The sequence below is a fragment of the Lagenorhynchus albirostris genome, chromosome 2 (genome assembly GCF_949774975.1).
Source record: "Lagenorhynchus albirostris chromosome 2, mLagAlb1.1, whole genome shotgun sequence".
Lineage (NCBI taxonomy): Eukaryota > Metazoa > Chordata > Mammalia > Artiodactyla > Delphinidae > Lagenorhynchus > Lagenorhynchus albirostris.
In genome coordinates this window covers 92,098,559-92,122,014 of record NC_083096.1, presented here as the reverse complement: position 1 = coordinate 92,122,014, position 23,456 = coordinate 92,098,559, and the positions used below count along the sequence as shown (strand labels likewise).

Sequence of the window (23,456 nt, the reverse complement as noted above, 5' to 3'; positions counted from 1 at the left end):
GATGGTAAGATTACCTCCAAGGCCCTAGGGGTTTCTTCTGAAGAGCTTTAGGGTTTTCTATAGATTCCTTTGTAGACATCACTAATGTGGTTTCCAAACTCCCTGAGGAACAAGAGCAATAACTCTACAAATCCAAAGGGACCTTGTGACTTTGTCTCTTCCTGACGTTTTCCTCATACACGCCTGGAAGAAGGATGTTTAATGAAGGCTCACTAACATCCTCTCAGCAGTGGCTTTTCATATCCATGGTGGCACCCTGTTTCCCACTGTATTTTAGAACCAAAAACTTATGTAAAAATTAGTCTTTTTAGGAAATTTAAAGAGCACTCATCCAACATCATCATTTTACAGACAAGGCAGCTAAGGCTTAATTGAATCATCTAAGGCATCTGGTGGCCAAGGCAGGATTCTAGCTCAATGTCCAATTTCCAAACTAGGACCCTTTAGAATTCATCCACCTTTCTCATTTAATTAAATGACTAATGTATGAAACACTATAAAGTAGACTATTCTAGAAAAAAAGAAAAAACATGGGAAAGCATAGTCACAATTTACTTTGGTTTTAAAGGGTATCCACAAAATGAGTTGAAAGCTGCCTATGATTCATGCTAAGGGAGTGAATGTGTGATAGAAGACAGTATTCTAAAACCCTAACTCTGAAGCTTTCCTGATATAAATAAAGTGTTTTTAGCCTTCTGCTTCAAGCTTCCTTTCAGCTTGATTCACTATGGTGTCAGCAATAGATGGTCAAGTTTAGCAATTCTAACCTAGTTCTCTCCAACTTACAGTGCAAAGAGTTTTCCTTGGGGCACGGAGGAGAAAAACTTTCTACCAAAGTCTAATTTTTATAACTAGAATCTCAGTTTTTCTGATTCATGAAAAGGAGTTTCAAGTGCCACAACCAAATTGTCGCATAACAGTTTTCTGAGTCTCTCCTTAATGGGAAAAAAAAAAAAAATCAGGCAAGATATATATATCTGATTCATAGTCTAAATTGATGTGCTTCTAAACTGAAAGAAACTTGAAAATTAACATTTTATCGTTGTGTTAAAAATCAAATCTTTTCCACGGTATTCCAAAATAATTCGTATTGCTTTCTGGACAATAGTATTAATCAATGTAGGCCCTAGAACCAGATTATTCCCTAAAGTAATTTGTATCTTAAGTGAGATTTTTACATATCCAAATCACTTGCTTTGGGAACAATTAAGATTTCACAAAATAGGGGGAGCACGTTATTACCTCTACTTCAATTCAGTAAGAACTGTTTATACTACAATAATATTTTTATTACAACAGCAACCACAAATAGAATAATAAGAGCTAACACAACATTGTAAATCAACTATACTTCAATAAAAAAAGAATAAGAACTGACATTTCTTAAATGCTCCCTACCATGACAAGCAAATATTGACTCATTCATGTAGTCTTGACAACAACCAGTAGGTAGTGTCATTATCCCATTTTACATATAGGAAAGCTTAGACACGGATAAGTTAAGGAGCTTGTCCAAGTGGTAAAACTGGGATTTGAATCCAGTCCAAGCTCTATTTACATGCACCATATCTTAAATAATTTTCCCCTAAAGAGATATTTCCTAGGCTTCCCATAGATGTAGTTTGAAATTTTAGCAATGACAATAGAGTAACAGCATAAGATGGGCATTTCAGATATTTTGTTTCTTTTTAAAGGGGGCAGTGGTTGAGTATGTAGTCTTGGTCTCCATATTCCTCAAGCCAAAGTCTTTGGAGATCATCAAGATGAGTTCAATCCATTTTCCCAGATGTATGGGACGAGGATCCTTGAGAAGTAGGGATTTCCATAAAAGGCTATTCTTGAAGGATTGGCCATCTACAGTCCCACTGGACACATATGATAATCCCTCCCCTTACCTCAGCAATAATTTCTTAACTCCAGTTTGGGTTTCACTATGACAGTCAAAAGTCCACAGTTACAATGTGCAGCAATAATTTTCCCTCCACACAGGGGATTCTTAATCCCCTAAATCCCCTAGATTCTCCAAAGGGCATGTGCCTCATTCCAACAGGCTTCATCCTTCTGTGAACTTTAGTGTGACACTGCTAGGCCATGAAAGAACCATTGGAGTGATGGGATTTAATGGCTGAGAGAAACCATGGAGATCTTTTTGTCCAGCACCTTTATCTTACAGGTAAAGAAATTGAAGTCCAGGGAATTAATAGCCAGACAGCTACTCAACAGAACTGGGACCAGATCCCTTATCTTCTGATTCCAGGGACCCTTTGCCTTGCAACACACTACCACTCTGAGACCTTCATATGACCCAAAGATATTCCTTAGTTAATTCATGAAAGAATGAAATTAATAAATTCTGCAACAGTTCACCTAGAAGCAATACCAATACCTTTGACGTATTATAATACTTTTTTGTATTTGCAATGTCTAACTACTCAAAATAAGCGGCCACTGGCTAAAAGTTCTCAGAGACTTCATGTTACTCAAAGACTTTTATTAGCATTGAATATGATAACACAGAATTTGTCCCAATTATACAACGAATATACACTCCAGTGTGCCTAATTTACTTCTGGGAATTAAACATTTGTTAGTAACTTTGACTGAATATTTATATGTGCTAGGATCTTCGAGTAACAAGAGTAGCCAGACAGTAACTGGCTAATTTTAAGTTGTTTTCTTACTTGGCCTTGCAATTATAAAACAAAATAAAAATTAAAATGTGATATTAAATTTAAAATTGCATGATGACCAAATATTAAAACATGTAAGCACAGACAGTAACATGCTATAGAAGCTTAGGGTCCACAAATTTCAATATTTTTTTTTTCAGGACATTTTTCCTCCCAAGGAAAAGACATCATGCATAAAATTTTGTCCCACTAGAGATATATATAGATTAGATTAGGACTTCCACGTGATGACTGCTGGTGGCTCTGAGTTTTAAGTTGTCAGGAAGGTTAGGCATCCCACATAATGAAAATCATTTGGAAAAAAATGTCTAATTATATTCCCAAGCAAACACAAAAGCTACACTCTCCCATCCCCCAAAAAACTATCAGAAGTACACAATACAGAAGAAAATACCTGCCAGGTAGGGATCAGATTGTAACTGAGGTGTCTATCTTGATAATTTCATACAGGTCAAGTAGTTAACAATTCAAAAGTAGAATGACCTACATTAATTTTTTACACATGTAGGAAGATCCTCAAAACGGAACCTCAGCATCCTAGGGAAAAATCATAAAAGAGTATACTAAAATATAGGCGTAAAATATTTATTACATTAGAATATGGAATAAAGTTTAATTTATAAAATTAATTTTCAAAGCTCACTTCTAACTTTTATTTAGTATAAAATTTTTGTCTTAAGTTTTTTGGCAAAGCTTATTAACAAAATGATTAATTATATTATTACTTTCATTTCATCAAGAAAGTCAAGCCACTGAATACTTAACATTAAGTTTACAAACATCACCCCACATATGACCTGTATTTGCCTCTCTTACGGAAAATGATGGAGGGAACCATTTAAAAGAACTAAATTTTTCTTAATTTGATGCTAATAATATAAATAAATATATTTTCTATATAAAACTATAACAGTGGTTTGAAATCTCTTCTAAATAAACAATTTCTAGGGACTTCCCTGGTGGTCTAGTGGTTAAGACTTCACTTTCCAATGCAGGGGGTGCAGGTTTGATCCCTGGTCGGGGAGCTAGGATCCCACATGCCTCAGGGCCAAAAAACCAAGACGTAAAACAGAAGCAATATTGTAACAAAGGTAATAAAGTCTTTAAAAATGGTCCACATCAAAAAACCTTAAAAAAAACACCAATTTCTAGAAATCATTTGTTTTTCAAAAATGATCATTGCAGTTCAAGTAGGCTTAACATTCAGTCAATAACTTGAATAGTTTGCCTACATGTTACCAAATATCTATTTATTTAGTAACACCTGGATACAGATGTGGAAAATTGTTACATTCTTTATTCATTCATAATTTTGATGGATACAGCAATATCAATATTAAGATTTCCTTTGCTTTTATGTGTATACACACACACATACACACACAGAGTAACAGTAGATCAGCTTTTCTAACAAATGTTAAAAAACCAAAGTCATAGTGAAAGTTCCATGTCTTGCAAGAATGTTATTCACTATAATCTAATTATGGAGGAAACAATCTGATAATACCAGTTTACAGTAGCCTAGCCACTTGATATCAATTACTCAGTTATTAGATATTTACTGAGGCCTTCTGGAAGGCTTTGCCCTTCCTCAAAGAGATCCAATCTAATTACACAGACAAGAAATAGACATAAAATGTAAACTAGCAATATTGAAACTTACGCCTATCCACATTATCAGTGAGAAATAAGGAGCACATAAGGTAACATGCTATAGGAGTTTAGAGGCAAGAACTCTCCTTGTGGACTTGGGTGGTCCCAAAGGACCACACTAGAGTTATGGTTTTGAGTTGATCTCAGTGAATGGTAGATTTGAGTCATGAAATGACTGCTTTAATTGTCATGGCCTATGTACCTTAGCAAAAATAGCTTTAAAGCCCCCAGTCCTAAAGCTGGCTCTTCTCCTGCTTTTCCAGAGTCATTTTTTTTTTTAATACAGGTGAATCTAAGAAAGAAATACCATTAATTCTTAAATGAACAATGCTTATAATTTGATTGGAACCAATAACTTTAGAAATATATTTTGAGCTAGAAACATCATGAAAATATATAGTAAAATAAAGAAAATATATACACACCCATACATACAAACCTTAGATATGATCAGAAGCACCTTGGACTATTCTCCTTAAGCCAGAACCACCAGTCATCTTTCTCTTTCTTTCTCTGAGAAATCGCATAAATAAAAATAGGAAATAAATCCACTTCTTTGCAGAGATAATGGCTCACACTTAAAACATACCCTAAAGAATCTCTCCTGAAGACTAATGTAACAAGCTCGTATCTGTAAATATAAATTGCAGAGAATGGAATCCTCAAGTGAGAAATTATTTCTTTCCTGTTATCTTCTAGTTTCAGGCACCAGCTTTATATAACGATTTGAATTGCTGAAGTCCCTGTTTGGTTATTTGTAAGAACACTCTACTTTATTGCACAAGTTAATGTATATAGCTTTGTTAGGGAACAGGCTATATATTTAATGTCCATTCAATGTTTTGGGAATCATCAATTGCTTGCTCTTGTTTGGTGTGGGAGTATGTTTTGTTAAGTGCATCACAACCAAGTTAAAAAGCAGATGTGTGGTTTGTGTCTTTGTCCATATAGTTTTCTGTTTAGACCAAATGACATTATAGCTGAAAGTAACATACCCTGATTTTTCCTGGTGCATGCAGATCCTCCAAAGTTTAATAGGATATGGCCGAATATTTCTTCCCTTGAGGTTTCTAATCCAAAACAAGGTAGGAGCATGTAAAATTCCTACTGATATAAAATCCCACATGTTTAGGGGGAAAATCCCATACTCTATTTTTTAGCACTAAATAAGAGCATTATCATAAATGCCATGTCTTTGAAAGAATCATAATTCAAATATTTTTTTCTAATATGAAGTGTCCCAGAAATATTATAGTAAAAGTAGAAAAAGTAGAAAAAATTAGACAGCATAAAAGTTACAAGCACTTTATCAAATTTACATTGAATGTCAGCCATCCCAAGAGAAGCCTAGAGTTTGGTTGCCATCACAGTGGGGAGTATAAATAATATATCATAAAAACTTGTGAGTGACACAGGTTTCCTTCCACTGTCTCACTTTTGCTTTGCTTTGGTAAATTGGCTGTTACGTCAGTTGTATTGAGGGTCAGGGAAAATACATAAAGGCAGTATTGCAACCCCTAAAAGACCTGTTTTTGTTTTGTTTTTTCAACTGTCGTTCCTCATTGACTGGCAGGAATTTGGATCTCTCTCTCTCTCTTCCCCTTCAACGTCACAGTGTATTTTCTCTGCTGAGGCTTTCCCTCTTTTATCCTTTATGAATTACCAATAATTTCTGCCAGGATTAAGAACAACGTGTTTTCTCTCTGTCCTTAGAGCAGTAATTATTTTCTGACTTCTAACATAATAAATAAATAAATGAAAGAAACTGACAGACAGCAGTGTGGTTACACAGGAAGAAATAGAACCTTTAAAAACTGGCCAATAAAATTCATAAGATTCAGTGTAATGTTAAAATTACATTAATGTCTAGCCTATAGATATACATAGACGTATATAAATAGTTTATATTAAAATAAAGTTGTCTTCTTTTGCGTCCTTCCTTCTCACAAAAAAGAGGCACATCTTTGGCTTCCACCTTCCTTTGTTACATGCAGGATGTTCCTTTTAAGCTCTAATGAATACAGATGGAGGAGGAAGTGAGCAAAAGGAGGAACCAGGAAATAGCTGCTAAGCAAAACAAAATATATTAGCAATTTGTTGAGGAGTCAAATTGGAAGGGCTGCATTTTCAGTCCTTGATCAGAGTGATGAAATCAAGACTGTCCTAGATACATATATTACTAGCAAATAGAATTATCTTAATCATCTGCTCCAAATGAATTTTTTCAAGTTTCTGCATACATATGTGGAAGAAGAAATACAGATCAAGCTCAACCCATTAGTATAATTCTGTGAGGATTGTGGGAAGGTTTAGTGGCTTTGTTCCTCGGCAAGTTCAATGAGAGCATCTTCAGTGAACTGTCACTCAGTATTTCCCATTGAATTTCATAGCTCAACAAATTATACAAGACAGGATCTAAGACTTAACACTTCTCCACAGTAAGTTTTGTGCTGAACAAGATTATGCATTGTTTAAAACCTGAAACAGACCCATTTAATTATTTTGCTATGTTTTCTGTGAGTGTCACAAGACTAAAAGCTTTCAGAAATATCTTTAGTTAATGCCAGTTGCACTTTTTTAGAATGTGGATAAAGAGTTCAAATAAATTTATTTGAGAAGCTCACAGTTGAATAAAGTGCTTGAACTTGACATTTTAGCTAAAGGTGCACTTTCTAGCAGAGGTCAGTTCTGTGCAAACATAATTTATCTGGTCAACATCTGCAAAGAACATCAGGCTCTACCTTGTTTTTGCTATTTTCACAAGCAACACTTCAGGAACAATTGGAAAAGAAAGGCAGGCAAACTTAGAAATTCCTGCCATTAACACACTGATATCATATACGTAATAAATGTTGAGAAAAAGACTACATTTTTGAAAGGTGGACAGATTCGAGGTGACTCTGAGACTGAGATCCAGATTCCGCTGAATGGTTGACCATTGTGACTATCTGTAATGTCTAATCAAATCAGCAAAAATAATCTAACTGGTTTATAGGTAGACGAGATTACGGGTACACAGAGAGAAAGACATGGTGAATTGAGGCAATGATATTGCTAAGTAACTCAACAACACAACTACTATTTTAAGAGAAGAACAGTAGGGGATCCTAATATCCATATTGTTATTGGAATAATTTCTGCATAACTGCGTTCTTGATTTAAATGGTAATTCTTTTTGCCTCTGAAAATAAAGCTTCTAAACGTTATTACTGACAAGTTCAAACCATTTTCAGCCAAATACAAGACTTCCTTTGTGATTGAAGCAAACTCCCAGAAACAACAAATACAAATATTCTCTTCATTTAGGGCCACTTTTCAAGCGGGTTGATGATAAGTAATTACAATTTGAACGTTTCACTATTGTTTCTAATGTGCTGTTCATTCTTTTAAACCTATCCAGTTGCTCCCAAATTAACTTTGTCAACAGTTTCTTCTGTTCAAGTTGCAAACCACAAGAGAGGTAGGAATTCTTGGATTCATACAGTGATTTCATGGTGTTATGTGTTGTGAAACATTGCACTGTATGAATCTGGAATATCTGTGAAGTGTACCCATCAGCTTATTGGTGAGGCATGTTGACTGATAACGATCAATACATCAAATAGTACTGAGAATGTCATCTGTAAGAGGAAAAAAAATGCTTCACTCAGAAAGTTGACTGCTGCAAATTTAAAATGCTGCAGTATTTGTTTTCTGAAAGATTAATGTGTGAATAAGAATTATAACACTTTAGGGTCCTGTTTGGAACATGAATGTTAGAGTATTAACATTGTCACTCATTTGCATTGAAAATAAGGAAACTCACTTACAGTGAGTTTCAAGGATGCTTTTCATGAGAACAGAATGGTAGGTTCATGTATGGTGCCCATTTGACAAATGAAATACCTTGGAATTTCTACTTCCAAATATTGTTTGAAATAAATTTGAACAAATACCAGTGAAGAGCTACACTGGGTTAAGCATTGATTATGACCCAAAAATAATAGTTACGTTACTTTCTTTAAATGAAAGTGAGCAGAATCTCATCTGTGACTCATGAATGGCCCATTCCAGCTAGCATCTGTCATTCACAGACTGAAGATTTTTCAGGAAACATAAAGACTTCTGTTTTTATTTCACCATTTTCCTTTAAATGTCCTATGTGACAGGTGTGTCTTGTTTTCCACCCTTGACTGTTGGGTATATGTCATGTTTTAGGGAGTTTTTGGTTTGTTTTTTTTTTTCATGAAGCACCTCTTACAAAGAAATATATTTATTAACAATACCTAAATTTGGTTTGACCCACTTGGTGAAAATGACCATAATAGCTTCCCTATTCCTTATTGAAAAGAGTCAAATCATTTTCCAGATTTTAACCAACTTGAATTGTTCCTTCTGTGTCGTATAGAGAAAAGGAGGAAGCTGGTCAGAAAATGGGAAAGGGAAACCGATGATATTTAAACCAAGTCTTTAAATTTCCTCACAATGTACTTTTACATATCAAACATTGGCAGGGCCCTTTTGAGGGGAATCCAAGTGGATTTGAAATTTGGGGAACTAAGTTCTTTAGGAACAGAGCAGCCACAAGTTCATAGGGTGTCAAGCCTATTTTGGACATGTGTGCATATAATAAGCCAGTCATTGATGCCACGGTAGGGATGTCCCTCCTTATCTATGATATGCAAACCTACACAGAGAAACCAAGGAGGTGAAGGAGAAAGGAAGCATTAGGGACCTTATAGAGTCCATCTTTTTTCTGTCATATCAAGCACTGGATATACAAGAGGACTCTTGACCTGAAATTTGACCCTGTATCATTGAATCTCTACTTTCTTGGGGTCACAGCACTAATGAGATCTGAACACATTTCCACAGGCAGGAAAGAGCCACCTAATGAAGTAGATTTATCATAGAATAATCCAGATTGTTATCAAATGATGTACATGGAAGGGCTTCAAAAGCTACCTAAGGTTGCAAGACAGAGTTGGGGGTGGGTGAGAATCAGGAAAATGCTGCAGCCACTTCATTCCCACCCCTGGGGGAGGCCCCTGGAGGCTTGTGACTTTGCTAATGTAGTGAAGGGAAAATGCTTTATAAGAATTCTAATTCCTTCAGCTTGTGTCTATCTAAAGTCTTTTTTTCCAAATCCTTTCTTTTTGAGTGACTACAGTAAATTTCCACCAGCTCTGACTTTGAATAAACTTTCTTCATTTGGCCCCAGCATAAATAAATAAACCTTCCTGTGCCACATTCAGAGTACTTTATCTTATATTCCGTAACATATGTCATATTATGGTACATTGGTGACGTAATAATGGAATTAGAGGCAACATGGGGAACAGTAAGAAAGAAGACACCAAGACATTTAACACCCCCCTTCCTATTCTTAACATTCTTTTTCTTTCATTCTCTTTCTCTCCAACCTTTTGTTTTTCTATAACTCTTTCCTCCCCAGGCCTTCCCCAGCCAGTCTCAGTCAGAAAGTGTCTTTAAACCTTAGAAGAGGTTTGGATCTTTCCTGATCTAGAAAGGCAACTTTGAACCCTCCTTCTTCTAAAATGCTGCTCGCTTAACTAGCCAGTTACTACGTACCATATTATCATAACTGCCTTGTATGATGTCATATACATCAGATGGGGGATTTTGCTCCCCCAGGGAAATTTTGGTTGTCACAGCTTGGGAGTTGCTACTGCTTCTAGTGGGTAGAGGCCAGGAATGCTTCTGAATATCCTACAACATATGGGAAAACCACGGATTATTTGGCCTAAGATGTCAGTAGTGCTGAGGTTGAGAAACCCTGCACTGGACTCTTCAGGACTGGGCTTCATGGTCCAACATGGCTCGCTGGTCTAGGGCTACGATTCTCGCTTAAGACTGGGCCTTGTTCAAGTTGTCCCCTGGTATAAGGTGGTCCTCAATAAATATGCATTGCCAACGCATGCCATGCTACACCATGAAAATGTGTTTTAGAGGACCCCGTTAGCTTGTTTGCACAACAGTAATTAAAACTTGTCTGAAAAATAAAATATAGCCTACAGTGTGATTTGAGATTGCAAAAGTATATAAAACCATAGCAATTTTTGGAAATCTCCTTTTTCCTAACTAAACTAATCTGCATAGACATATAGTCAATTTTCAGCTAAAATATTTAATAACTCAGTTATAGTGTGATGTATGGCTGTTGTTTTTCTCAACTCTTTAATATTTAAGGTATAGCCAGACTCTTACAGAATTTGAATGGTGGAGGAATGAATTTAAAAATAACTTTCCTCTGTGTCTTCCTTTGTTTCCTAAAGTAAGATGCCTCAAGATCATCACTGATTCGTTGACATTGATTCATTCATTCGACAACATTTTTTGAATGCTTAGTATTTTGAGTTCTGTTTACATCTGTGGACAAAATGGACACAGTCTGCACACATTTATTTACACTCAAAGTATAGGGGAGAAATTTTTTTTTTAATTTAGTCTTCAGATACTCTAGGTTCTACAAAAAAATTAAACAGGATTAGTAAATGTGGGAGGGGGGATTAATGCGTTTGGGTCAGGAGCTGTTATTTCAGATAGAGTAGTCACAGCATTTTCTTTGAGCAGGACCTAAAAACGAAGTGAGGAAGCAAGTCATAGGGAAGTCTGGGGGAGGAGTAGGCCAGACAGAGGTAACAGCAAATGCAAAGGCCCTGGGGAAGTGCTTGGCATGTTTGCAGAGCAACATGAAAGTATTGTACAGCGAGTGAGGAGGAGAGTGACAGCAATGAGCCCAGATCAATTGGGAATGAATGAATTCAAACTCTGCCTTTTATTCTGAATGAGGCAGGAAGCCATTAGGATTATGGGCAAAAGGATGTCATGACCTAATTTAAGTTTTAAAAGAGTCACTCTGACTGCTGTGTGGAGGAGACTATCACAAGGCTGGAAGCCAGGGAAGCAGTTTGAGGACAACAACAATAATCCAAGTGCCCTTAACTAAAGATGAGATGGTGAGAGGTGGTGAGATTTAGAATGTATTTTAAACGTGTAGTCAAGAGGATCTGCTGATTGATTGATTGGGGGCGTGGGTAGAGCGGGATGAGAAAAAGATTGGTGTCAAGAGCAACTCCAGGAATTTTGACCTAAGCAATTGGAGGAATAGAGTTGTCATTTACCAAGACAGATCCGGCTGCCCATGTAAGTGGCAGGCTTGGGAAGGTAACCTATGAGGTCAGTTTTGAACATGTTAAAGTTGAGATATCTATTAAATGTCCAAGTGGAGACATTAAGAAGGCAGTTGAATATATCAGTCTGGATGAAGGCTCACTAACTAACTGGGAAGTTGGTCCAGGCTGGAAATAACTATTTTGGAAAGGTCAGCATATTGATGATTTATGTAGTCATGAGGTTGGGTAAAAAACCCTGGCTCTTAGTGAGCCTAAAGAGCCAAGAGGTCCAAGGGCTAAGCCCTGAGTCATTTGAGAAGATACAACAGAAAGCAGAAGAGAGGAAGAAGCAATGGTAGGTGGGGAAGGAGGTAAACCAAGAGAGACTGGTGGCCCGAAAGCCTCCTGGTTCAGGAAGGGTTGCCAGAATGCCCTGAGGGCCCTATTGAAGTTTATGATCATGAATTTAAAGTGAGACTTGTTTCAAAATAGTTGGAAAAAAACTGCAGCCACATTTAGCTGCTGGGGTATAGGCATGGAGAAGTGGAGAGTTGGATTTAACCAGGATCAGATTTTCCCAGGAGACTGTAATTGGGGGCGGGGAGTTGGGGGTGAGGGAGATGAGAGCATATAAAAGGAAGTGATTGTAAGAATGGACCATGAACTCTATATTTTGTAAAAAGGGAAGGGAGGAAATGGTAGGTCAGTGAATTAGAGGATCAAAGTATTATTGAACTATTAATATCGTCCCTTCAGGATCTTAATAAGTTAGTGCAGCTCTAACTCTATCATTAATGATCATTCATGAATTCTGAGCCTATGTGGAAAGAACAGTTCCTAAAGAGTGGGAAATTAACAGAAAACTGAAAAATAATACAGCAGTCTAATAATTACATCTGAAATGTCTTGCATTTATATAGTGCTCTCATGTGTTTCAAATCACTTTCAAAGATCTTTTTATCATTTTATATTCTCAAATACACCATGGCCAGAGAAGACAGCTTTATCAAAGTCTCAGAAGAGTCTTAGAAGTGTTAAAGAAATAAAGTTACTATTAGCTCATTTCTTAGGTTATAAGACATTTAAAGTAACCACTTATCTTCTGGAAGAAGTTTGTGATATTGAGTGTTAAGCTGTGTATGGTTTTGTATATAATTATTTATAGAATTTACATTATTTAACTCTCCTATCAAAATTAATAAATTGATTTTCAAACAAAACCCAGAAACAAATAGTGAATGTCACAGAAATGCATACTATTCATTAAATTCGAAGAATAGGTAACAGTGTCTACAGAGATTCATGGATTGGGTCTTGATTGAACTTGGATGTCTACAGACATGTTTTTTGGTGAATAAAGCTTTGTCAGATGAAGCTCAGCATTGGGTGGATCTTATCCACAAATGAACCATGTTATGAAACTTCTCCAGCAGCCCTCTTCTCTCCCATTTCCCAATGTCATGTCTTTGCACACTCTATTCCTTTCACTGGAAATGCTCATTTCCTCCTTTTTTTTTTTTGTTAAATAAACCTTACTGGCCCTCATGGAAGATTTAGTTTTAACTTAGTTTTTCCTAATTCTCCTCAAGTGAAATGAATTTCTCCTTATATCACTTTGTGTCTCTGTTTTTGGTTTTGGTTTTGTTTTTAAGCACGTCCTCTTTTTTTTCTAGTTATCTGAGCATGTTTGTCTTACCCACTAAACAAACTTCTTGACAACAAGGACTTACTTCTATGTGGTTCTGAAAAGTTCCTAGGATGAATTTATGCACATAAATGATTCTTTTGAAAAAATCTGGATTAATTATATTAGGTACACCAAGAATCAACCTAGGATGAGGTTATGTGAACAACAGTAACCACTTAGGAGCCTCTTCTAGAGAGGGAGAGCCTGAGGACAGGGTGTGTGCGCCCACGCCTCCAGAATTCCAGTCAGCTCTGAAGAAGTCCTTGGGAAACAATTAGATTTGGGACATGGGTCTCCTCCCTGCAACTACTACTCTGAGGTGGCTCCAGGCCAGAAAGATTCTCCCTGTTCCAAACCCTCAACTAAGGAAGGTTGGAGAGGCCCTTTAGGTTTCCTAGGTAGTCAGAAATGCCAGCTTAAACAAGGTTGAACTCAGGGAGATAGAATGTATGGGGGTGAAGTGCTTGTTTTCTAAGAGAATTTAATTTGGCGATATGTAATTCTATTATTTTTCTTGTTGCTATTATTAATTTGGCATGCCTTAACTACAAAATTTTTGCAGGATTTTCTTACCCCATCTCCCATATGGCCTCCTTCTTCCAGAACTCTTCTTCTCCCGCTGGTTCCTCCGACTCCCCACTCCCACTCCCACTCCCCAGCCCTAGCACACATGCACACCATGACAAAGCTAGCCTCCTGTAGAGGAAGGGGCTTGCCTTCAGGAACCTCCCATTCTTCTTGCCTTTATTTTAAGCATCTGGGGACTCCAAGGTGCTAACCCTATTCCTGAGTGTCTTCCACTCATCACCATTTCCGGTGTGCTCCTCTGCTTCTATCCAAATTTGATTTCATTCTGTTGGGACCTTGACCTCAGCTCTCTACTGTAGTAACTGGCTCTCATATGAATGAATCCACACTGTTCTGATGAGTGTCAGTATGTTAATTTATTGGGTTAGCCAAAAAGTTCATTTGGGTTTTTCTGTAACATCTTATAGAAAAACCCAAATGAACTTTCTGGCCAACCCAATAGAAAAAAAAAAAAGATATTAATTATCTTTTATTAATTTTATTAATAAAAGATTAATAATTCCTTTTTAATTTTGACAACACTTACTCATTTTTACTCTGGTCATCAAATGCAGTGCTTCCAAAATTTTAATCTATGCCAAAAGAGTAACTCAGTACCTCACATAGTGCCTGACACATAGACCAACTGAATATATTATTTATTGAGTGAATGAATAAATTAGCTCAAATAGTGACTGTGTTTGGCTTCCTGGTGGGATAAAATAAAAGCCAGACATTAATGAGAGGGATATTTTTAGGCAAACAAGGTTTGCAGTTTCATAATTGACCTTTCTTATAAATGTGAGCTAGGCCTACCCCCATATTTTGGGGAGATGAAACAGATTCCCCACCTACTTACTTCTCACACATTTTTTTTCTGTCTGATTTAGTAACTATTGTACCAATAGAGGCTTTGTTTTTACTTCTTTTAAAAAGGTTGAATTAGGGCTTCCCTGGTGGCGCAGTGGTTGAGAGTCCGCCTGCCGATGCAGGGCACACGGGTTCGTGCCCCGGTCCGGGAAGATCCCACATGCTGCAGAGCGGCTGGGCCCGTGAGCCATGGCCGCTGAGCCTGCACGTCCGGAGCCTGTGCTCTGCAACGGGAGAGGCCACAGCAGTGAGAGGCCCAAGTACCAAAAAAAAAAAGAAAAAAGAACAAAAAGGTTGAATTAGATTAATGACTTGCTTTGGTTGAGGTGCAAAAGAAAGACAATCTAGTCACTCTCCACCCTTCCCTATGTCTCCTTGTCTAGTTCTTATCACCATCACCCCTAAGCCTCAGAGCCTCCTCCAACATTTTGGGGAGACAAAGGAAAAGCAATCTGAGGGTACAGTAGCTGCCTGACTCTTCTTTTGTAGCAGACTTAGCTTGAAACTTGCAAGAAAAGGAAATCTTAAGAGCTCTTTTTTCATACCAATAATCTCCCCGTTTTTTGTATTCTCTCTCACATAAGTAAACATGCAGATCTGGCCTGATGAAAGGCTTACAGAAGTCATCTTCTCCTCTTACCATTTGGAAAAAACAAAAAGAGTTGTCTAATTGTCTAGATCCCTATTAAATTTGCCATGATTTCTTCTGTGAAACTCTGACTGAGTTACTGTCTTGATACAAATGATAGTAAGACTCTAAATGAAGGAGCCATGGGTGATGGCAGACTCAGGCCTTAGATGCCTACATTCATCCTTCCTTCTTTTTTAAGATTGCAAATATGAAGAGAAAATGAGGGGAGTGATGCAAAGACAGTGAAGTTTTCAATGTGCAAAAATTAGACTTTTGCATCAATGGAAACAGAGTCTTCCCAAATTTTAAAAGGTGTACACCTGCAAATGCTTCTGTTCATATTGTCTGCCAAGAATTAACACTCTCCGATCATGTTCTGAATGTCCAATCTTTCTCTCCTGCCTGAAACAGATGCTACTTCCATGCCAGTCACAACCACCTGCGGTCACCATGTGTCATGTGGAATCACATACATGTAATGCCATTCCGCCATCTTTTCTCCACTTCTCATTTTATCCAAGCATGTAGTGTGCTGTTATTCTGCGACTGTATACACTCTGTATACATTTCTGTTCTTCCTTGCAAGATTGTGAATGCTTCGGCCACTCCAATCGATGCAGTTATATCGATCTGCTAAATACAGTCATTTGCGTGAGCTGTAAACACAACACTAGAGGGCAGCACTGTGAGTTATGCAGGCTGGGCTACTTCAGAAATGCTTCTGCACAGCTGGACGATGAGAATGTGTGCATAGGTCAGTTCCATTATAATTTCAGCTATTGTTCTGTGCCTTTCACGAGATGGGGAGCTATTTAAGGTGGAGAGGCTGGTGATTTGCACCACAGCTGAGCCAGAATGAACTTTCTCAATGGAGAAAACGTCCTTGTGGTAGACTTAAAGAATTCTCTTGTGCAGATTGAAATCATAGTTGGGGGATGTATTTTGAATCCTTGTCTAATTGTTGCTTTAAAGATGATGAGCTGAAAAGTCATGTTTAAGAGATGAAGTAATTCTCTTTTTGTTTTTCTTTTTTTTTTTTTTTGCATGAAATCTTAACACCTGGTCATTTCAACCTGATCGTAAAGTCTTAAGTTGTACACTCAACTTTCAAAATGTAAACTCATTATAAGGTTTTTAATTATAGATACGAGATTAGGACACAAACTTTTGTAAATAATTGGTAATTAACTAATATTGATTTAAAATATTCCCATTTGGAATTGAAAGCCACTAGCAATTGGTAATGTAGAAGTTTGCCTGGCTTTTCCAGCCATAGTAATGAAATTCCACTTACTGAATTTTCCTATAGCCCTCAAAAGGAGAAGCAATTTTTCAAAACTATTCAAGGCAATTAATTCTCTTAGCTTCCAAAGTACATGAGCCCTGGAAACCTGGGGCCACAGGATTCCATTGAGCATTCTTTCCACCCCCTGTGATGACTGATCATGTCAACTGGAGAGAACCAGGTGCCCTTCACATCCAAAAAAGCTTCTCCTACCTTTTGCATAGTAGAACCTATCTTTAAGAAAGGGAGCTGATGAAACATAAGAAATAAGAAATGGAATTTCACTTCGTAATGTACTTTGAAGAAGTGCATATATTCAAAATGGTGAAGGGTACATATGTATCTGTTACCACACCAATAGGTAATATATAGGCAACCAATGTTAAAGGTAGATTTTTTCACATAAAGACTAGATAGAATACACAAGCTGAAAAATGAAAGGTGATCTTTTCATCAAAAAAGAAATCAAATCAGTCTGTAATTCTGGGATCATTGTTTTCTGATTGGATTGTCAAGGTTATATAGTTATTTGCCAAGTGTCATTTAAAATAGCTGGACAAGTTTTTTCAGTTAAAATGGGCCAAGTTTTTATAATACTGTTTATGTCTATAGTATGTTCTATTTTTCAAAGTGCTTCCTTATTATTTGTGAATTAGTGGAGAAATCCCTGGACTTAGAGGCTGGAGAGCTGGGTTCAAGTCCCAGTTTGCTATTTAATAGCTGTGTGCCTTAGGTAAGTCGTTGAAAACTCCTGGTCAAATTGGTGTCATATGGGATGCACAGGAAACACTTGGTAAACTGTGAACTGACTTGCAAGTATGTTTTTTGTTTGTTTGTTTGTTTTGTTTTTACTTAATCCTCATTAACAAAACCATGGTGGTAAGTACTCCACTGATAATTTCCCCTATTTTCTAGTTGAGAAAAAGTAAGGCAAATTGTCCCAAATCATACAGCTTTAGTAAAGAGTTAGTTTCCTGACTTCAAAGCTTTTGAACGCTTTCTCCCAACTACCCTGACACAATTAGCAAAGCTAAGCTTGTCAGACTTTTACTTATGGTATGTTTTTAGGATGACAGCAGCAATTCCACTATGAGCTTGTGAACAGAAGTTCAATTGCCTTTATAACATTTGGGTTACAAAGATTTGAGAATATTAATGAAAACCAAAAGGCACATAGCTGTCTGAATTTTGAATGCAGTTACATTTTGCTGAATGTCATTTGTAAAAATATGTAAATGTCATACTATAAATATGTTAACAAGTGAAAAGGTAAAATAAATAGGAACACAGGAATAAAAGCTAATCAGTTTTTCAAAATACAAAACATTACAATAAGATGTAAATGTTTTGCAATATCAATTTCATATTATTTTCAATAAATCAAAGAAAAAGACCTTAAAAGAAAAGATTTTATTCCATAAAATTTCTCATAGCAGGTTAACTTAACAATATCCCAATATATTTTACTCAGAGTATTCTATTCTAATGAATTCCTCCCCTTTTCCTGTTCTAAAGTAATCTATGAACTACAAAATCCACAATTCCTGTCTAATTCTAAGAGTCATAGTTCTGTTATAAATCCATATTTGATTATCCACAGACAAGAAGTTGCCATTCAGCTTTTGTCTTTTAAATCATGTAAAATACAGATGAATGGAAAGTTTAATATACATTCTTGTATTTATTTCTACTTAAAAAAATCAAACACAGTTCTTTTCTCCCTTTCTAGAAACTTTGTTAATTAAAGTTATAAATCTTGGAGAGGATTTTATATTATTGAGGTAAACATATCCCTATTCAGTATTTTGTGCTCTTCAAACCAAGTGGATATAGGTAAACACAAAGATGAGTATTTTTAGATAGCATTAAAATTAGCTACAGTATACCTCCACATACCAAAATTCCTTAAATTGTTGCTCTTTTCCTAAGGGGTAAAATTGTTTTTAAAGAATGAACTGAAAAATTTGGCTAGCTGGTATATGCTACATACGGTCTATCTTTTGTCTTTAGTCTCTATAAGCGTACGAAAGTTTCCTAAAAGAGTTATAGCTTCCACTTTTCCCACTGGAGGGGCCAAGGGCAGAGCTGTCAGGCTGCCTGGGCATGAGACTGAGGCTGGGGTTTGCTCTCTGAAGGCCATTGGAAGCCTGTGGCTCCATTACCAAGGTTTTCCCTATGGGGCAGCACCAACCTATTCTCTATTTTTTACATTTAAGTTCCCCAAAGGGCTTGCAGCAGGACTGAGAATTAAATTTGAGAGGATACACCTCAAGTAATTGAGTTAATTTTAACGCCATTTTGTATAGAAAGCACTAATGAAAATGAATGGATATTTACCCAATTCACTTTCACAGAATTAGGCACTAATCCCTGAAAATTTGAACTTCATCTAAGCCGTCTCTAAACTTAAGGGGAAAAAAGGCACTTTGCCATTTCTTTAACAATTGGCAATGAAATCCACCACCCTGGCTATGAGGGAACAGCACATATCTTTGACAAAATGTTGACTGTGTTGAAATAGATGTCTTAAACTATTTGCATCATTTTATATTATGGCAAATATAAAATGCACGCTATTCCATGTTGTCACAGTGATCGCTGCTTTGTGATTCCTGGTAAATTTACCCATTTTCATACAAATTCCAAGCCAGCCATGTTTCCAAAGATGCATGTAATTAGCCTGTATGATGCAGCAATTTCATGAAGATGACATCCTTGCATGCTTCCATTTCATATAAACTCAAACATTAAGCAGGAAGCTAGAGGATGTGTGGCTTGTGACCTTGGGTAATCACTGCTAATAATCCCTGATAACAAGCTTGACATCTGAATGAAATGCAGGGCTCAGCAGTTGCTACTAAACATGTCTCCAATTATGATGTATTATTGTTTTCATTCCCCTGGAAACCCAAGGTCAGGTAATCAGAGGTACCTTCTGTAAAACAAAGCAAACATAAGACACTTCTAATACTTATAAATCAATTGTAGTATAACTTTTTAATCAGACTTCCAAAAGTATTTCATGTTGTTTTTTAGTCTAACAGTCCTGTATATTCTTCCTAGTTTCATGGAATAAAACATAATTCTCCAAGGCCATCCTCATCACCCCAACATCTACCATTGACTGTCGTTCCAGAAATGATATTTTTTAAACTAAATTATTTGTGTGTAATGTGGAGTGTAGACCCCACCTCTCCTTGTCACTTATTTTCCAGACTAACATTACACTTACCACCTTTTGTATGACAACCACTGAGATGTACCATGGTTTAGATGTTCCACATTTCTAAAAATTTTGTTTACTTTTTTTTTACATCTAAAACCTTTTATTAATCAGTTGTTACGGGCTAATTGACTAGCACACTATGTGAATTCATATTGGCCAGATGTAACTCTACTCCCTGGCTTATGAAATGTTGGTGATTCATTGTCAACTTATACACTTTATACACTTTAAATAGTAAGAAACATATTATAGTAGTTTTGCTATAGGTATATACTTATAGTGTGTGTGTGTATTTTTAAAGCCACAACAAAATTGCTGTTTAAAAATGTTTTAAACTATTGCTGTATATATACACATTAAAATAGAAAATGCCAATTTAAAATAAAACTCCAATTATTAAATGCAAATCAGTCCAGACAAGGAGAGAGCATTTTAGACTTTATTTGGTTTTATTTTTACCTATGTATGTTACTCTTAGTCATACAAATGTTTGTGTCTTAAGGATGCTGAACTTCAAAATTGACTTACTCAACATAAAATAAATAATGATTCTAAGGTACTCCACATTCTTTGAAGAAATTATATGATTAGTCCCTATGACAAAAACAGAACCAAACCTCTGGATCTCTCTATTTAACAGTAAACCCTGAACCTCCATTGCCAATCTAAGATGCTAAACTTAAAGTTATTAAACTAAAATTCTCAGGGTTTCTCACAGTTGGTTGCTTGGTTAGTTGCTTGGTGTGATTTTATTTGGTTTTTTGACATGAAAACCTCTTAATGGGACCATTTTAAAATAAAGGAAATCAAGAGACAGAGGGGCATAATAACTTGCCCAGTATTATACAGTGGGATTACAAAAAACGTAACTTTGGCCTACAAATTCCAAAAGCTGGAAACTAGCTGCTGTTACCTTTCAAGCTAATGGAAGCCTAAGGAATTCTTATTTCTGATTCAGCCTTTAAGAAAAACAGAGCTTCAGAAGTAAAAATATTCTGCATAATAATGTGTGAGGAATCAAGAAATTATTGTTTACTTTTTATTACACAAAGTTATATTGTTCTGTCCATAGACATTATAATGATACAAGTCTCAAATTATACCTATGTTGAAATTTATCTAGGATTACAAAATTCATTTTTCTTTCATGATTGTTAATCTAGGTTGCATAAAAGCTATACTAACTTAACATGCGTAACAGATACAATATCTAAAGGCTCATCACAACATTGTATAAATATATATATAAAGCACCTTCCCAAATCATATAGTAAAACTGACTTTGAATGAACAAAGTGCGTTCATATTCCACTTTAACAATGTTCAGCAGTTCTCAAATTTTGAGTGTAACCGATAAGCTCATTTGAATAATTTAAAACAGATTTTACACTGATGGCATATTGATTTATCCTTGATATATAAAGGATATATAAAGGATTCTCATTGCATTCATTAAACCATCTAAAAATGCCCTAACAAATGGAACCTCCATTACGATCTGTTACCAGTGAAGAGCATGATGTCTTATTTCCTTGGAGGTTTTCAGTTGACTTCCTCCCATAACATAAAAATGATAGCATGGAAGGCTGAGCAAATAAATAAATGGACCTGAAATAGCCATATTTGCCAAAGCATTTCATTAGTGGACATCTTTCTTTAAGTGATGCATTTAAGTAAGCAACACTCCTGTGTTGATAACTTATAAGCCATGCAGACTTGTCTCCAGCCTGTGTGTTGTCTTGTTTCTACAGAGTGTTATTGTAACCCTTTGGGCTCAGTCCATGATCGTTGTAATGGCTCAGGATTTTGTGAGTGTAAGACTGGAACAACAGGGCCTAAGTGTGATGAGTGTCTGCCGGGAAATTCCTGGCACTACGGCTGTCAACGTAAGTAACTCTGGGAGCTGTCCTCTGCCTGCTGCAGCATGGCTGATTCTGCTTGTCTAGGCTGGTGTGTGCAGCTTCTCAGAGCAGAAAAAGACCCAAACCGCTGACAAGCTTTAAAAACTACATAATGCCTCAGCCTATGTATAGGAGAGAGAGCAATCCATCAGCTATCCAGCTGGCTCCTTTGAAGCCCATCTTTGTCCCCTCTGATGGCTGGAGAAACTTACACTGAAGTACTGTATGCAGATCCATGTACCTGGCCAGACCATAAATTAAGTGGCACAATAGGGACCCAGCTTAGAAATCCTTACCGCAAAATAAAGGGTGATGTGTATGTGGTTAATATATTTCTTGAACTACCCTGGAGCTCCAGAGTTCATAAATTAAATGATATCTGCATAACTTATTACCACCCTTGTATCATACCCATCACTGAATCTGAACTAAAAACCTAAAGGTAATAAATCTAAGGGATATTTAAATGCCAGGATAAAATAAATGATGAAAATCAATATTGATTTTAAGCCTCTGAGGTTAGGCACCATGCAGTGAGCCTTAGACAGATGCCATTTGGTTCAACCTCATTTCTCTGAGGATTATCAGGCGTTCTTAAAAGCTTGTCAAGGCAGGTGGCATGTTGGTGTATTAAGGGAAGAGAAATTTTAAAATCTGAGCAGAAGCTTCCTTCTGTCATTCATAACCATTTTTGCATTTTAATTCTGCATTAACTTTCCTCTATCTGTACACAGTCAGCTTACTAATATTAAAAAACCACCAGGCAAAGCCTCTGGAGAGCGCAGTCCAATACAAAACCATGCAAGCCACACACGTAACTTTAAATGTATTGTTATCCACATTAAAAAAGTAAAAATAAATAGAAGTGGATTTTAATAACTTCTTTTATCCAAAAAAACCCTGAAATATTATCATTTCAACATAGAATTAATGTTAAAGTTGTTAAGGATATATTTTACATTTTTCATAGTCCTTGAAATCAGATGTTTAATGCTTACAGAACTCTCAATTAGAACAAGCCCTATTGCAAGGCTTAATAGACACATATGTCTACCATATTGGACAACACAGCTCTAGAGGTTTTTTGCTTACTTTTCACTTGAAAAATCGTCAGTATGCAGGAACTATCTAAAGCAGGTTTCTACCAGGGATGTACAGAATATTTTATCTGCTACTTATGGAATGTATAGTTATCTGAAGGCTACATGTCTACATATTATAAAGCCAAAGTGAAATTTACTGCCATACTAATGCCATGGGCAGCAGTGAACTATGGTGATAATTGAGAGATTTGGCATTGAGCAGGCCAAGGTTAGGATAGGATCTAGAAGCTAGAGGATGAGCATCTCCAGCCATGCTGGAGAATCATTAAAAGCGTCAAATAGTGAGAAGTCAGGCAGCACTTCTGCACATAAGCTCTGGATAAGGCCATGGTTTTAACGTTGTACACACTGTAGGTTCCCAGAAAGCACCTGAAGGGTCTGAATGAGTTTGGGATCCCAGATACAATGTGAGGAGCCAGGACTCAGAGGATAAGTCATCAGTCCTGGAACATCTAGATGTAGAGGCCCAAAGAAGGCTGACAGTCAGGAGGAGAGAAGGAGAGACAAAGGAAGGGCCGAAATCAGCAACAAGATTCAAAGCATAAGGAATGAGGAGACTTTATAATGAAGGCACACCTTCTCAAAGGGAAAGTCTCATGTAAACTACCTGATGCAACAGGACCTAATGAATGGGTTCCTGAAGTGTAATCAGGGAAAGACATTGGAGAGGAAAATTAATCAAGCCTTAGAGGAAATGTATGCCAAAAAAAGGGCCTAACTTGATTTTT

General features: G+C 36.6%; 1 protein-coding gene across 3 annotated transcripts in view; it reads left to right on the top strand.

Annotated features, from left to right (window-relative positions):
• The window catches only part of NTNG1 (netrin G1), a 335,299-nt gene that overhangs the window by 260,040 nt on the left and 51,803 nt on the right, over window positions 1-23,456 (top strand). The window contains exon 6 of one of the 3 annotated variants that reach the window (XM_060142435.1): window positions 21,476-21,610. The exons of 1 other annotated variant lie outside the window; for it this stretch is intronic. In XM_060142435.1, coding sequence (XP_059998418.1) covers window positions 21,476-21,610 — 135 coding nt within the window. Of the gene's footprint in view, window positions 1-7,743; window positions 7,804-21,475; window positions 21,611-23,456 lie in introns of all 3 variants that reach the window. One more of the 3 variants, XM_060142433.1, reaches the window with a different exon arrangement.